General features: G+C 42.5%; 2 protein-coding genes across 2 annotated transcripts; both read right to left on the minus strand.

Moving 5' to 3' along the window:
* Nucleotides 1-1,251: 1,251 nt before the first annotated feature.
* LOC117886084 (olfactory receptor 6N1-like) lies at nt 1,252-2,229 on the minus strand. Its single transcript, XM_034787721.1, has one exon. The coding sequence runs from the start codon at nt 2,227-2,229 to the stop codon at nt 1,252-1,254; it is 978 nt and encodes a 325-aa protein (XP_034643612.1).
* Nucleotides 2,230-9,039: 6,810 nt separating this feature from the next.
* LOC117886085 (olfactory receptor 11A1-like) lies at nt 9,040-9,990 on the minus strand. Its single transcript, XM_034787722.1, has one exon. The coding sequence runs from the start codon at nt 9,988-9,990 to the stop codon at nt 9,040-9,042; it is 951 nt and encodes a 316-aa protein (XP_034643613.1).
* Between the last annotated feature and the right edge of the window lie 6,481 nt (nt 9,991-16,471).

Consider the following 16,471-nt stretch of genomic DNA (forward strand, 5'->3'; position numbering starts at 1 on the left):
ATGTATTCCTAATCTAATGGCGGAACTTCTCTTAACAATTTAGCTGCATTATAACCTAATGTTTTCAAATGTGGCCTACACACATATTTCAAATGAGTGTTAACATTACGGAAAGTGTGAAGAGTAAGTTTTATTCCACTCTGAAGGTCTCTCATGACAAAGCTACAGATGACAAATGCCAAATTTCTTAAGGATCCCAATTATAAAATTTTATTCTCATGAACTAATTAAAACATTTACTTGCAAAGCCATCCACTCTTAGAGAATAATAATCCAAATTCAGCGAGGATGCACAGTATTCTTCACACATTACAGTGGGAGTAAGTGAATAGTGAATGTCTAAGGATATAGCTTCTTGTCCTAATTTTCCTCCAAAACAAGTCAGATGGCCACAGGTAGGCAACACCCAGACTCTACACAAGTCCTGATTCTGATGAGTTCAACAGTCACAGAAAGATAAATATGGGCTACTCACGTGAGGCAGAATTTGCAAGATGATATCCCCTGATTAACCCATTAATATACACATATGTATTAGCTTAAAATCACTGAATTCTTGTAAAGTCGTCAATGAGAACTCTTGCCCGCCTGTACAGTTACCTTCTCTCAAGGAGTCATTTCAGGTAATAGAACTGCCGTATGGAAATTACCAGGAGAGAAAGAGTGAGGATTGGCTGAGTTACTTCTGATGTTACCATGGCCCCACTTAAGAATGAATTTCAGCTATGACATTGCTATATGCACCAGTTATTCCAAATCTAATGATTAGACACAACCTTTCTTAACAATTTAGCTTTATTAAAACAAAATGAAGCCTACATACATATTTCAAATGCGTTCTAATTGAACTGCATTTTGATTCCAGTTTTAAAATCACTCTGGACAAATCAGGAGAGAGGATAAATGTGAACTTTCTGAAAGAGCACATTTTGAATTATTTCATTAGCATGAAGTAATTCTCATATTAATTTGAAAGTCATCCACACACAAAGAATAAGTACTATATGTTCAAGGAGGATACTCTGTATGCTTCAGAGATGAGAGTGCAAATGGGGGTGTGGTGCGTGTCTCAAGATTTGGCTTGGTGTACTAATTTTTCTCCAAAACATGTCACATGACCATAAGTCGAATAAGTAGAATCTGCCCTTGGACACAAGAAGTCCTGATCATGCTAGTCTAGAGTTCCACTGGCACAGAAAGCTGAATTAGGGCTACACATGAGTCAGAGTTTGCAGGTTCATATATCTATGATTAGCCTGAAATGCCTGTACTCCTGTAAAAGACAAAAAATCTAAGGAGAGCTTTTCTCAAGGCTTCCTTTACTTCCTTGTTTCTCAGGCTGTAGATGAGGGGGTTGACCAAAGGGGTCAGGACTCCATAGAAAACAGAGCACACTTTGTTCAAGACCCTCAGTGCATCAGAGTCCGATAGTAGATACACAATGATGAGGGTTCCATAGAAAATTGTCACCACAATGAGGTGGGAAGAGCAGGTGGAAAAGGCCTTTTGTCTCCCAGTGGTGGACGGGATTCTCAGGATAGTGGTGATGATACTAACATAAGATGCAAGGGTCAACAGAAATGGAGGAAATGTGAATAGGGAGGAATGTATGACAGCCGAAACCTCCAGCCAGTGAGTGTCACTGCAGGACAGTTTCATTATTGGACTAAAATCACAAAAGAAATGGTCAATTTCGTTGGGGCCACAGAATGTTAATTGTGAAATCACAGATATTAAAAAAGCAACAGACACAAATCCACCTATCCATGACCCGACCGCTAGCTGGAGGCACAACCTGCCATTCATCAGGGCTGCATAGTGCAGAGGTTTGCATATCGCTAAATACCGATCATAAGACATCACAGATAGTAGACAACATTCTGTGCCTGCCAGAGAACCAAAGAAATATAATTGTATGATGCAGCTGGTAACAGAAATGGTTCTGTCCCCAGTCAGGAGACTGTCCAACATCCTAGGCAGCATGGTAGAGGTGTAGCTGGTCTCCAAGCAGGACAAGTTCCCCAGGAAGAAGTACATTGGGGTATGCAGGTGCTGATCAGTCACAACTAGCACAACAATGAGGATGTTCCCAGCCATGGTCACAATGTAGATCACTAGGAACAGCAGGAAGAGAAGAACGTGAAGTCCAGGGAGATCCCCAAATCCCAGGAGGATGAATTCTGTCACGGTAGTTTGATTTCCCTGGCATTTGTTTCCTGTGGGTTTCATCTAGGGGAAATAAAACAAATCCTGCCATTTAGAGTCTAGCTTCCACTGCAAAATTGTCAGAATTTCATTTCTGGCTTCTCTCTGCTTGTTGCCATCCCAATGGTTGAGTGAAGACTCCAGATAGCAGAGGCATGCTGGGTAAAATTTCAAAATGGCCTAAGTTAATTGACATTGGAAATGTTACTGCTGTCTAGTATTTCTATGGTTAAACACATCTCACCTTCAGCTTCCTGATCATGTCTATGTGTTACATTAGCCACAATATCTGAAATTATCCACTCCACTGGAATCTGTCCACCAGATTCCAGTGGAGTGGACAGTAGAATTTGATTGCAGAAACCTGGGTTTTATTCCTGGCTTTTTCTTTCCCTGACCTTGGGCTTACACTTCCTTTCTCTGAGGCTCTGTTCCCTCCATTACAAAATAGTTGATGGTGATAGCACTTACCGTTTTCTTAATGTGTCTTGAAATTTAGAGATCTTTCTCTCTCAAATCGTAGAACTGGAAGGGACCTTGAGAGGTCATCTAGTCCAGTCCCCTGAACTCATGGCCGGACTAAGTATTATCTAGACAGTCCCTGACAGGTGTTTGTCTAACCTGCTCTTAAAAATCTCCAATGATGTAGATTCCACAACCTCCCAAGGCAATTTATTCAAGTGCTTAACCACTCTGACAGTTAGGAAGTTTTTCCTAATGTCCAACCTAAACCTCTCTTGCTGTAATTAAAGCCCATTGCTTCTTGTCCTGTCCTCAGAGGTTAGGAAGAACAATTTTTCTCCCTCCTCCTTGTAACAATCTCTTATGTACTTGAAAATTGTTATCATGTCCCCGCTCAGTCTTCTCATTTACAGACTAAACAAACCCAATTTTCAATCTTCCCTCATAGGTCATGTTTTCTAGACCTTTAATCATTTTGGTTGATCCTCTCTGGCCTTTCTCCAATTTGTCCACATCTTTCCTGAAATGTGGTGCCCAGAACTGGACACAATACTCCACTGATGCCTAATCAGAGCGGACTAGAGAAGAATTATTTCTCATGTCTTGCTTACAACACTCCTGCTAATACATCCCAGAATGATGTTCGCTTTTTTTGCAACAGTGTTACACTATTGACTCCTATTTAGCTTATTGTACATTATGACTCCCAGTTACCTTTCCACAGTACTTCTTCCTGAGCAGTCATTTCCCATTTTGTATGTTTGCAACTGATTGTTCCTTTCTAAGTGGAGTACTTTGCATTTGTCCTTATTGAATTTCACCCTATTAACTTCAGCCCATTTCTCCAGCTTGTCCACGTCATTTAAAATTATAATCCTGTCCTCCAAAGCACTTGCAACCCCTCCCAGCTTGTTATCATATGCAAACTTTATAAGTGTACTTTTTATGCCATTATCTAAATCAGGGGTGGGCAAAATATGGCCCGTTGGCCAAATCCAGCCTGTCTAACATTTCTGACCATCCCGCCAGGCTCTTTGGGTGTGTCCTCACAAGCTCCAGGACGCTAAAAGTCCCGCAGTGCAGCAGGGCGCTCAGACAGGCTTTCTGCCTGCCATGGCCCCACGCCACTCTTGGAAGAGGCTGGATGCTGCTGGTATGTCTCTGCGCACCCCCCCCCCAGCATTACCCTCAGGGATCCCATTGGTTGGAAACCGGACAATGGGAGCTGCAGGAGCGGTGCTTGCAGGTGCCGGCAGCGCACAGAGACCCACTGCCTCCCTCCTCCCAAGGGGCACACAGAGACATGCCAGCAGCAGCTGGCTGCTTCCGGGAGTGGTGTGGGGCCATGGCACTGAGCGCTCCACTGCACCGCCGGCCGGGAGCCACCTGTGGTTAATGCCTCCTGACCAATTCATGCACCTCGCACCCCCTCCCACACCCCAACCCTATGCCTCAGGTCAGAATCCCCTCCTGCACCCAAACTCCCTCCAAGACCCTGCACCCTCTCCTGCACCCCAACACTCTGCACCAGCCCGGAGCTCCCGCCTGCACCTAAACTCCGTCCCAGACCCCGCAGCCCCTATATTAATATAGTAGACATGTGCGGCCCATGATTACTTACCAAAATTCGTGGAGTGTCCCCCCTGTGAAAATTGTTGCCACCCCAATCTAAATCATTGATGAAGATATTGAACAGAACCGGACACATGACTGATCCCTGTGGGAAACCACTCGTTATGCCCTTCGAACATGACTGTGAACACTGATAACTACTCTCTGTTATTATTCCCCACCCCCCCATTGAGTAATGGGACTATCCTGTCCCTGGTCTTCCTCTTGATTCTAATGTATTTGTAGAATGTTTTCTTGTTACCCTTTATGTCTCTAGCTAGTTTGATCTTGTTTTGTGTCTTGACCTCACTAATTTTCTCCCTACATATTTATATTATTTGTTCATATTCATCCTTTGTAATTTGACCTAGTTTCTACTTTTTCTAGGACTTTTTGATTTTTAGATTATTGAAGATCTCCTGGTTAAGCCATCGTGGTCTATTGCCATACTTCCTATCTTTCCTACGCAGAGGGATAGTTTGCTCTTGTTCCTTTAATAATGTCTCTTTGAAAAACTGCCAACTGTCTTCAATTGTTTTTCCTGTTAGACTTGCTTTCTATGGGATCTTACCTACCAACTCCCTGAGTTTTCTAAAGTCTGCCTTCTTGAAATCCACTGTCTTTATTTTGCTGTTCTCCCTCCTACCGTTCCTTAGAATCATGAACTCTACCATTTCATGATCACTTTCACCCAAGCTGCGTTTCACTTTCAAATTCTCTAACAGTTCCTCCCTATTTGTCAAAATCAAATCTAGCCTCTCCCCTAGTAGCTTTCTCCACCTTCTAAAATAAAAAAAAAAAATTGTCTCCAATACAGTCCAAGAAATTTTTGGATAATCTGTGCCCTGCTGTGTTATTTTCCCAACAGATGCCTGAGTAGTTGAAGTCCCCCGTCACCACCAAGTCCTGTGCTTTGGATGATTTTGTTAGTTTTTAATATGTAAGGCCAAACCTCTTCCCTTTTTTCTCTGCCTGTCCTTCCTGAGCTAGCTGTACACATTTTAACCAATATTCCAGTCATGAGTATTATTCCACCAGGTCTCTGTGATGCCAACTATGTCATAGATGAGGTCATTTACTATCATTTTGAATTCTCCCTGCTTATTTCTCATACTTCTTGCATTAGTATACTGACATCTAAGATACTGATTTGACACCCCCTCCCCCAGTTCTGTCCTGTCTCTCCCTTATCCCTGATAAAACAGCTCATGCTCTCCCCAAATTCTGACCTTTCTCCCAAGTCTCCAAATCTCCCCTAAAGGCTAATCAGATAGCATGTTCATTTCTCAGCAAGGATACAGAACCTGGGGCCACCCAGAAGATAATAAACCCCTCTTAGAATTTTGACCTAATGCAGAATGCAGAAGCTGAGGATTCTGAAATGCTGAAAGTAATTTCAATGGGACATATTCATCGAATAGCCACAGAGATAAATTGTCAGTGAGAAAAATGGGGCAGATTGGTTGAAATTCCAAACATTGCCCATGACTGACTTGGTGACTATCTCTATAATAAGATTCCAGGATGGTGACGCCATGTGTCATTCTGAAGTATATTAAACCTGAAAAACCAAAAGGAATCTGGTAAAAGGTGGAAACATGGACAAATAGCTGAGGACCAGTACAAAAGTATACGACAAACACATTGGGAGAAAATAAGAAACGCTAAGGCACAAAATGACTAAAACCCAAAAAGAAGAATAATTATAAGTACATTAGTTAGGAAGGTGAAAAATAGATGACATCAAGAAGGCTGATAAATCAACACTATCACCCTCACAATAAAACAACTATCCCACACAATAAACCTGAGCACACATAGTCTCTCAGAGCAGCACACACCCACATAGATCAACTCAAATCTGCCAGCACAACAGAATCCCCACACAAATCATCACAAGCACTCACTCACACTGCAACTCAACCAGCATACCCAATAAACCCAATCACACATAATCCCTAACTGGAACACAAATCCCTTATTTACCGCACACAAATATCAACACAAATGTCCCAGTATAACACAATCCAAACAGAAATCAACAGAAATAAATACACAGCTATACCAGCAAACCCAATATCCCCAAACATCACTCTGAACACCAGACTGTCTATTGAGTCTGTATCACATGATGCAAAGAGCTACAAGAATGGTTCAGAACTCTTTCCCTTTAGCTTGTCCCCAGGTTCCATTATCACTGGGATTCATGGTCTGTTATTGGCCAGTTTTTAAAGTCTCAGCCATTTGGGGGCTTTTTAACACAAATGAGTTTCCAAATTACCCTTGTGTGACAGAAGAGGTTTTCAGCTCCTAGCAAAGAGCTAAGCTGATTGCCTCCAGGGGTAGAAGCCTGGCACAGTGACAGGGCAGCTAAAGAGAAGGTAACATTTGGAAGAAGAAGGATCTCCGACAAATGTAGAAAAAACAGCTCTAACTTTTAAAAGCTTGTAATTAATCACTAATGGATGGAAACTAAGATGTTGCTCTCCTTTCCCCTCCATGCCTTCCTTTCTCCTTCTCTTTCCCTCCCATCGAGACCGTTTACCATTCTTTTTTTATGTTTTGTGGGGGAAATCAATAAAATATAAACCAATCAATAAATATAGAGAAATGTGCACATTTAAAAGTGCATTACAATAACTGGTTAACATGGAAAATGAAATTAAGATTTAAGCATTTTAAGGAGTTAATTGGGAAACAATTCCTCCCTCACTTACCCCAATATAAATCAGGAAAAACTGCACTGAAGCCAAGAGAGATGCACTGCTCAAAAGCTGGGGTAAATGAGAGAATGACACCAAAAGAGAGGTATCTTCTTCTTCCTCTTCTTCTTCTATTGTTTAATGTCCCTATATAAAGTCCTACCTAATGCACCTACACAGACACAGATTATCACTTTCACAGCACCATTCCCCATGTGATGATTTGCAATCACTTCTATATGGTTTGGTGCCCACATGGGAATTGTTCCCAAAGAGAATCTACTGTGGTGTTGCCAGGCAACCTGAACCACCTTAGTAACAAATGGCAAAGAGGTCAGCCTTCCGGAACAACACAAGGTTTTCTCTTACGTCTGATAGAGGGATGAGTTTAGAATGGACAGCTTCAATCTGTGGGGGCTGGAAAAGCTGAGACCGAGCTGACTGGTCATGAGTCAAAGCAGCAGAGAGACCGAATATGATTGTGGTTCCTAAGGCATTGCATTGCGGTGACTGTGCTGTAGAGTGGTCCCATGCTGCTGTAATGTGATGTGGACATGCAGATGCAGCATCCGAATGCAGATATTGTAAAATCTCAACCAGCCTCATGCCCCATGGTTACAGGTGACCCTCAATGAGCCTGATGCAATCAGACCTTCATTACCTCTTTCCTTCAACATTTCAGTATGTCCCTCACTCTTCCTGCATGGGGGAGAGAAGGCAAATGTTTCTTCCTCCTGAATGGGTGTCTTTGTTCCCTTCTTCATCTCCAAGCCCTTCCTAGGGTGTGACCCTCCTTCCACAATTCATGAATAGTTAAAACCATGTTGTACACTGTGGCCAGTAGGAAGAACAAGGCCCTGTGTGGTGTCTTGTGGAGATGTTCTGTTTCTTCAGCACATCCTGAACTTTCCATTCTATCACATTCAATAATAGGGATTGCTCCTCTTTTCCAGCCAGCCATCTCTTCTCCTTATGTCTACCAGAGCCTGGAAAGTGCCTCTCCAATATGTTCTCTCCATGATAGAGATGTACAGCAACTCCCAAATGAGTGCCACACATTGAGGGACTGACTGAATTCTTACTGAGACAAACTTCTAGTGAGGTTAATTGAGCAACTCACATTGGTCACAATGAGGCCCGAGGACTCACAGACGATTGGATTTTGACCCCATGTCCTAATCCATTCTCCCTGAAACTTAATATGTAAAGGTGTATAGCACAGGTTTGACATCCCTCAGCTCTAGAAACTTGTTCCATAGCTGAGGGCAATAGGAATGTCCGTGCATGCTGCAGCCATGCTGGCTCCCATCTCTCCTGTTTGGTGGATCAGTAAGAATTCAGACAGTTTTGTGAATGTGGTGCCATAGTGTAAATATATAAGCTTGTATGAATAACACTCCTGGGGGCCAAGGCATCAATGAGAACTCTTGGCCCACCTGTCTATTTACCTTCCCTTCTTCACTAATTTCAGGTCATCAAACTGAAACATTCATATTACAGGAGATGAAGAGTGGGGATTGGCAGATTTACCCCTGATGTCACCATGGTCCCAGTACGAAGTATCCTGAACTACTGACCTGACCATGAGTAAAATTTATTCCTAATCTGGTTATTTGACAACATTCTTCTTAACCTAGAGCTTCATTACCACCTAATGTCTTCAAATGTAACATACACAAATATTTCAAATGAGTTCTAACATTAAAGAAAGTGTGAAGAGTATCTTTTAGTCCAGTTTTAAGATCACTCGGGACAAAACTAGAGATGACCAATGCTAAATTTCTTAAGGATCTTATTTTAATTATTTTATTCTCATGAACTAATTAAAATATTTACTTGCAAATTCATCCACTCTCAAAGGAGAATAATCCAAATGCAGGGAGAATGCACAGATTTCTTCAGACATGAGTGTCAGTCTGAAGGTGTAGTGAATATCTAGGGATATGGCTCAGTGTCCTAATTTTCCTCCAAAATGAGTCAGATCGCTGCAGGTAGGCAACACTCAGACTCTACACTTGGATTCAAGAAGTTCTGATTCTGAGAATCATGCTGTATTCATTTAAAAAACAAAAAATCTAAGGAGAGCTTTTCTCAAGGCTTCCTTTACCTCCTTGTTTCTCAGGCTGTATATGAGGGGGTTGAGCAATGGGGTCAGGACTCCATAGAAGACAGAGAACACTTTGTTCAGGTCCCTCAATGCATCAGACTCGGAGACCAAATACACCATGATGAGAGTCCCATAGAAAATTGTCACCACAATGAGGTGAGAGGAGCAAGTGGAAAAGGCCTTTTGCCTCCTGGTGGTGGAAGGGATTCGCAGGATGGTAGAAATGATATAAACATAGGATGCCACCGTCAATAGAAATGGAGGCAGGGTGAATATGGAGGAAGATATGAAACTAGCAACTTCCACCATGTGGGTGTCAGTGCAGGAGAGTTTTATTATTGGACGAAAATCACAAAAGAAATGGTCAATTTCATTGGGGCCACAGAATGTTAACTGTGAAATCATAAATATAAAGATGGAAACAGACATAAATCCCCCTATCCACAACCCAACTACTAGCTGGAGGCACAACCTGCCATTCATAACTGCTGCATAATGCAGAGGTTTGCATATTGCTAAATACCGATCATAAGACATCACAGATAAGAGAAAACATTCTGTGCCTGCTAGAGAACCAAAGACATATAATTGTGCAATGCAGCCCATAACAGAAATAGTTCTGTCCCCAGTCAGGAGACCAGCCAGCACCCTGGGCAGGATGGTGGAGGTGTAGCAGGTCTCCAGGCAGGACAAGTTCCCCAGGAAGAAGTACATGGGAGTGTGGTGCTGATCAGTCACAACTAGCACAATGATGAGGATGTTCCCGGCCACGGTCACAGCATAGATCACTAGAAACACCAGGAAAAGAAGAATATGAAGTTGAGGGAGATCCCCAAATCCGAGAAGGATGAATTCCGTGATGTTCATTTGATTTCTCTCATGTATGTTTGTCATCAATTTCATCTAGGAGAAATAAAAGAAATTTGCAATTGAGAATCTAATGTCCATTATAAAACAGTCATATTTTCAATACTGGCTTTTCCCTGCTGGTAGCCATCTCAACAGTTGAGTCAAGAATCCAGAGGGTGTTGGCATTTGAGGTAAAAGTTTCAAAAAAAGGCCAATATTAATTGACCTTGGAAATGTAACTACTGCCCGGTATCTCTATGGCTAAACACATCTCACCTTCAGCTTCCTGAACATGTCTGTGCATTACTATAGCCACAATATCTAAGGTTATCATTGTAGATTAAGGGGAATTAAATGTCACTCCATTGGCTTCATATGGAAACCTCAGAATAATCCTGTTGCTGGGCTGATACTTCATTTACACATATTTGCACTGCAGAGTCCATCTTGCCCTGAGACACCATGTGAAAGAACCTAGGATGGATAGTTTGATTAAGGAGGTCTCCCAATGCTTCCTTTGCTATGGTTTCTGTGACAGTTTGGGGAACTTATCTTTGTCCATTTTATCATTCCATTTAGTTTTGTAAATGTCATTTCTAACTGGAACTATCATCCTGGATGGGATTAACTCTTTTGTAGAAGGAAACATGGAATAGGTCATGGGGAAGCCATGCCTTGGTAGCAGTGACTATGGTATCAAGGGCCATCAACACTGAATGTCTTGCACCTGGTGTAAGAGTGGGAGTGTTGAGAGATCCATGTCTACGAACATTGGCCAGATATTTCTCATATCCAAGTGCATCAGCAACACATGGGATTTAGAGGTTCGATCCAATCATAACAATCTGGTGTCTGTTTCAAGAAAGTAAATGATCCAGGATGTTATGTCTCAAGCTAAGTTTTCCCTTTGACCAATATTTGGAATTGGCCCAACAAAGAAACCCATAGGGGATTCATTAATCCAAAGTGGTGAGTTTGTGGTCTGTTTGTTGTGTGCTTGTTGCGTCACTGACATTATAATGTGGTCTAGGGTTTTTTTTTTTTGGTGGGGGGTGGGTCTGTGTGCTCAGCCTTGGTGCCTGCTAGACATGTCTGTAGACTTCCTAATGAGGCTTTGATCCCTAGACCCTTCAGCTCCCATTAACCCATAGCCAGGGGGTGAAGCTATTCAGGGAGAACAGAGATTTAAAAAGCCAGCTCCCAAATGATCAGAGAAGCAGCAAAAAGGGGAGGTTTGCAAGGGAGTTTAGAGAGGGAGTGGGAGAGCTAGATACATAAGAATGGCCATGCTGTGTTGCCCAGTATCCTGTCTACTGACAGTGGCCAATGCGAGGTGTCCCAGAGGGAGTGAACCTAACATTAAAGATCAAGTAATCTCTCTCCTGCAATCTATCTCTACCCTCTGACAAACAGAGGCTAGGGACACCCTTCCTGGCTAATTGTCATTAATGGACTTAACCTCCATGATTTATCTAGTTCTTTTTTGAACCCTGTTATACCTATCTCATAGAGCTGGAAGGGACCCTGAAAAGTCATTGAGTTCAGCCCCCTGCCTTCACTATCAGGACCAAGTACTGATTTTTGCCCCAGATCCCTAAGTGGCCCCCTCAGGGACTGAACTCACAACCCTGGGTTTAGCAGGCCAATGCTCAAAACACTGAGCTATCCCTCCCCCATAGTCCTAGCCTTCACCACCTCCTCAGGTAAGGAGTTCCACAGGTTGACTGTGTGCTGTGTGAAGAAGAACTTCCTTTTAATTGTTTTATACCTGCTGCCCATTAATTTCATTGGTGGCCTCAAGTTCTTATATTATGGGAACAAGTAAATAACTTTTCCTTATTCACTTTCTCCACACCACTCATGATTTTATATAACTCTATCATATCCCCCTTAGTCTCCTCTTTTTCAAGCTGAAAAGTCCTAGTCTCTTTAATATCTCCTCATATGGGACCCGTTCCAAACCCCTAATAATTTTAGTTGCTCTTTTCTGAACTTTTTCTAATGCCAGTATATCTTTTTTGAGATGAGGAGACCACATCTGTATGCAGTATTCAATATGTGGGCGTACTGTAGAACTGATGAATGAAATTGTTTTTAGTTGTTCACTTTATTAATGTAACTTCATAAGTAAAGTTTATGAATGAAACAACATTCAAAACCGGTTACCCCAATACCTGGCTAACTGACAATTAAGAAGCTTGTTAAGAGCCACAGTTGTTCAGCCTGCTGCCTTTGTAAGTTTCACTATCAATCCAATTCCTGCTTAAATCACTGAGGCTACATCTACAGTACAGGGGGGAGTCGATTTAAGATACGCAAATTCAGCTACGTGAATAGCGTAGCTGAATTCGACGTATCACAGCCGACTTACTGTGAGGACGGCGGCAAAATCGACCTCTGCGGCTTCCCGTCGACGGCGCTTACTCCCACCTCCGCTGGTAGAGTAAGAGCGTCGATTAAGTATTCTCACACTTCTTATCAACCTGTCTGTACAGGGCTAGCTTGATTATCACTTCAAAAGTTTTTTTTCTCTTACTTAATTGGCCTCTCAGAGTTGGTAAGACAACTCCCACCTGTTCATGCTCTCTGTATGTGTGTATATATATCTTCTCAATATATGTTCCATTCTATATGCATCCGAAGAAGTGGGCTGTAGTCCACGAAAGCTTATGCTCTAATAAATTTGTTAGTCTCTAAGGTGCCACAAGTACTCCTGTTCTTTTTGCGGATACAGACTAACACGGCTGCTACTCTGAAACCTGTCATTATGCAAGGCACTGCATTTAGCCGTATGGAGTGGAAATCCATCAACCTCATGAAAAAACTCATACAGATACAGACAGACATCATCTTCCTCTCCAAATGCAAGCAGATGGACATCATACCAAAAGGACTAAAGGTAAAAAATCCATTACAATCTACATATCACACAGACTATGCTGAGAGACTGTGTCACACACTCTCAAAGAAACTGTGAAACCACCTAATCAGCATCCTATACAGCAAACAGGGAAAGATTAAGAATGAGCTCTCAGAACTGGATACTCTCATTAGAAACCAACCTTCCACACAAACTTCCTCATGGATAGACTTTACAAAAACTAGACAAGCCATTTATAAGACAAACTTTGCCTCTCTACAAAGGAAAAAGGACACTAAACTATCTAAACTGCTACATGCCACAAGCAGCCACAACAGTAGTTCCCTTAACCAACCCAGCAATATTGTTAATCTTTCCAGCTATACTCTTAGCCCAGCAGAAGAGTCTGTCCTATCTCGGGGCCTCTCCTTTTGTCCCTCCAGACCCATGAATATGATACAGTTCTGCGGTGACCTAAAATCCTACTTTCGACGTCTCCGACTCAAAGAATATTTCCAAAATACCTATGAACAGCATACTAACCCACAGAATCCCCCCTACCAGCACTACAAAAAAAAGGATTCTGCGTGGACTCCTCCGGACGGTCGAAACAACAGACTGGATTTCTACATAGATTGCTTCCGTCAACGTGCAAAGGCTGAAATTGTGGAAAAGCAACATCACTTGCCACATAACCTCAGCAATGCTGAACACAATGCCATCTACAGCATCAGAAACAACCCTGACATCATAATCAAAAAGGCTGACAAAGGAGGTGCTGTCGTCATCATGAATAAATTGGAATATGACCAAGAAGCTGCTAGACAGCTCCCTAACACCACATTCTACAGGCCATTACCCTCTGATCCCACTGAGGATTACCTAAAGAAACTACACCATCTGCTAAAAAACTCCCTGACAAAGCACAGGAACAAATCTGTACAGACACATGCCTAGAACCCCAACCAGGGGTATTCTATTTGCTACCCAAGATCCATAAACCTGGATATCCTGGACGCCCCATCATCTCAGGCATTGGCACCCTAACATCAGGCTTGTCTGGTTATGTAGACTCTCTCCTCAGACCCTACGCTACCAGCACTCCCAGCTATCTTCAAGACACCACTGACTTCCTGAGGAAACTACAATCCATCGGTGATCTTCCAGAAAACACCATCCTGGCCACTATGGACGTAGAAGCCCTCTACACCAATATTCCTCACAAAGATGGACTACAAGCTATCAGGAACAGTATCCCTGATAATGTCACAGCTAACCTGGTGGCTGAACTTTGTGATTTTGTCCTCACCCACAACTATTTCACGTTTGGGGACAATATATACCTTCAAGTCAGCGGCACTGCTATGGGTACCCGCATGGCCCCACAATATGCCAACATTTTTATGGCTGACTTAGAACAACGCTTCCTTAGCTCTCGTCCCCTAATGCCCCTACTATACTTGTGCTACACTGATGACATCTTCATCATCTGGACCCATGGAAAAGAAGCCCTTGAGGAATTTCACCATTATTTCAATAATTTCCATCCCACCATCAACCTCAGCCTAGATCAATCCACACAAGCGGTCCATTTCCTGGACACTACTGTACTAATAAGCGATGGTCACATAAATACCACCCTATACCGGAAACCTACTGACCGCTACACTTACCTACATGCCTCCAGCTTCCATCCAGGACACACCACACGATCCATTGTCTACAGCCAAGCTCTAAGATATAATCGCATTTGCTCCAATCCCTCAGATAGAGACAAGCACCTACAAGATCTCTATCAAGCATTCTTAAAACTACAATACCCACCTGCTGAAGTGAAAAAACAGATTGACAGAGCCAGACGAGTACCCAGAAGTCACCTTCTACAAGACAGGCCCAACAAAGAAAATAACAGAACACCACTAGCTGTCACCTTCAGCCCCCAACTAAAACCTCTCCAGTGCATCATCAGAGATCTACAACCTATCCTGAAAGACGATCCTTTACTTTCACAGATCTTGGGATACAGACCTGTCCTCGCTTACAGACAACCCCGCAACCTAAAGCAAATACTCACCAGCAACCACACATCACTGAACAAAACCACTATCCTTGTAACAAACCCCGATGCCAACTCTGTCCACATATCTATTCAAGTGACATCATCATAGGACCTAATCACATCAGCCATACCATCAGGGGCTCGTTCACCTGCACATCTACCAATGTGATATATGCCATCATGTGCCAGCAATGCCCCTCTGCCATGTACATTGGCCAAACCGGACAGTCTCTACGCAAAAGAATTAATGGACACAAATCTGACATCAGGAATCATAATACTCAAAAACCAGTGGGAGAACACTTTAACCTGTCTGGTCATTCAGTGACAGACCTGCGGGTGGCTAGATTACAACAGAAAAACTTCAAAAACAGACTCCAACGAGAGACTGCTGAGCTGGAATTGATATGCAAACTAGACACAATCAACAAAGGATTGAATAAGGACTGGGAATGGCTGAACCATTACAAACATTGAATCTATCTCCCCTTGTAAGTATTCTCACACTTCTTATCAACCTGTCTGTACTGGGCTAGCTTGATTATCACTTCAAAAGTTTTTTTTCTCTTACTTAATTGGCCTCTCAGAGTTGGTAAGACAACTCCCACCTGTTCATGCTCTCTGTATGTGTGTATATATATCTTCTCAATATATGTTCCATTCTATATGCATCCGAAGAAGTGGGCTGTAGTCCACAAAAGCTTATGCTCTAATAAATTTGTTAGTCTCTAAGGTGCCACAAGTACTCCTGTTCTTGTTTCAGTATTGTAACTTCTGTTCACCATTCATTACACTTGCCTACATTGTAACTTCTGTTCACTGTTTGCCATCCACTACACTTGTCTATATTGTAACTTCTGTTCACTGTTTGCCATATTGTAATTCAAATCCCATTTTAAAACACTTACTCCATTTTGTAAAAGCTGGCTGCAACCTTCATTTTTGCAAACCCTCCTGTAATCTTATTAGTTTAGGTTAGGTGTGTGAATGAGGTATGTATGGATGATGGAATCAACCTACAGCACCAGCCTGTCCTGATGAAATAGAGTTCAAACACCAACGGCTGAAGATGCAGAAACAGCCCTAACAAAGTAAGAAAAGTCCACCCCAAAAAGAAAAGAACAAAGGTACAATAGAAGGATCATCAAAGCCAGGTCCGAGGCTGAAAGTCATGTCTGCAATTGACGGGTGATCAATCACCAAACCCAGAGGCAGCGTGACACAGCAAGACCTATAGACTCTGGATTCAAACTAAAGCCTACAAAAAGGATGGGTGAGATGGAAGACTTTGGAGGGTAACATTCTGCTGCCAACATGGAAGGGCATCGGCGCATGTCCAACAGAGACCCAGCCTTCCTTGTGCCCGGCTTTCCTGGCCAGTTAGCCACCACAAGCTACGAACCCAAGCTGCAAACTCAAGCCACAAACTCAAGCTATGTTCAAGTCTGGTAACTATACAGCAGCTGCAGAACATCTGATGGATGTTTGTGTGTGTGGATGTGTGTGTGTGTATAGGTATTAGTTATTGGTCATAAATCAAATTGTGTTATCATAATAAATGTGGCAACTTTGTCTTGACCTCTGAAAAGATCCTGTGTAGTTTTGTCTGCATAACA

The sequence above is a fragment of the Trachemys scripta genome, chromosome 12 (genome assembly GCF_013100865.1).
Source record: "Trachemys scripta elegans isolate TJP31775 chromosome 12, CAS_Tse_1.0, whole genome shotgun sequence".
NCBI classification, from domain to species: Eukaryota; Metazoa; Chordata; order Testudines; family Emydidae; genus Trachemys; species Trachemys scripta.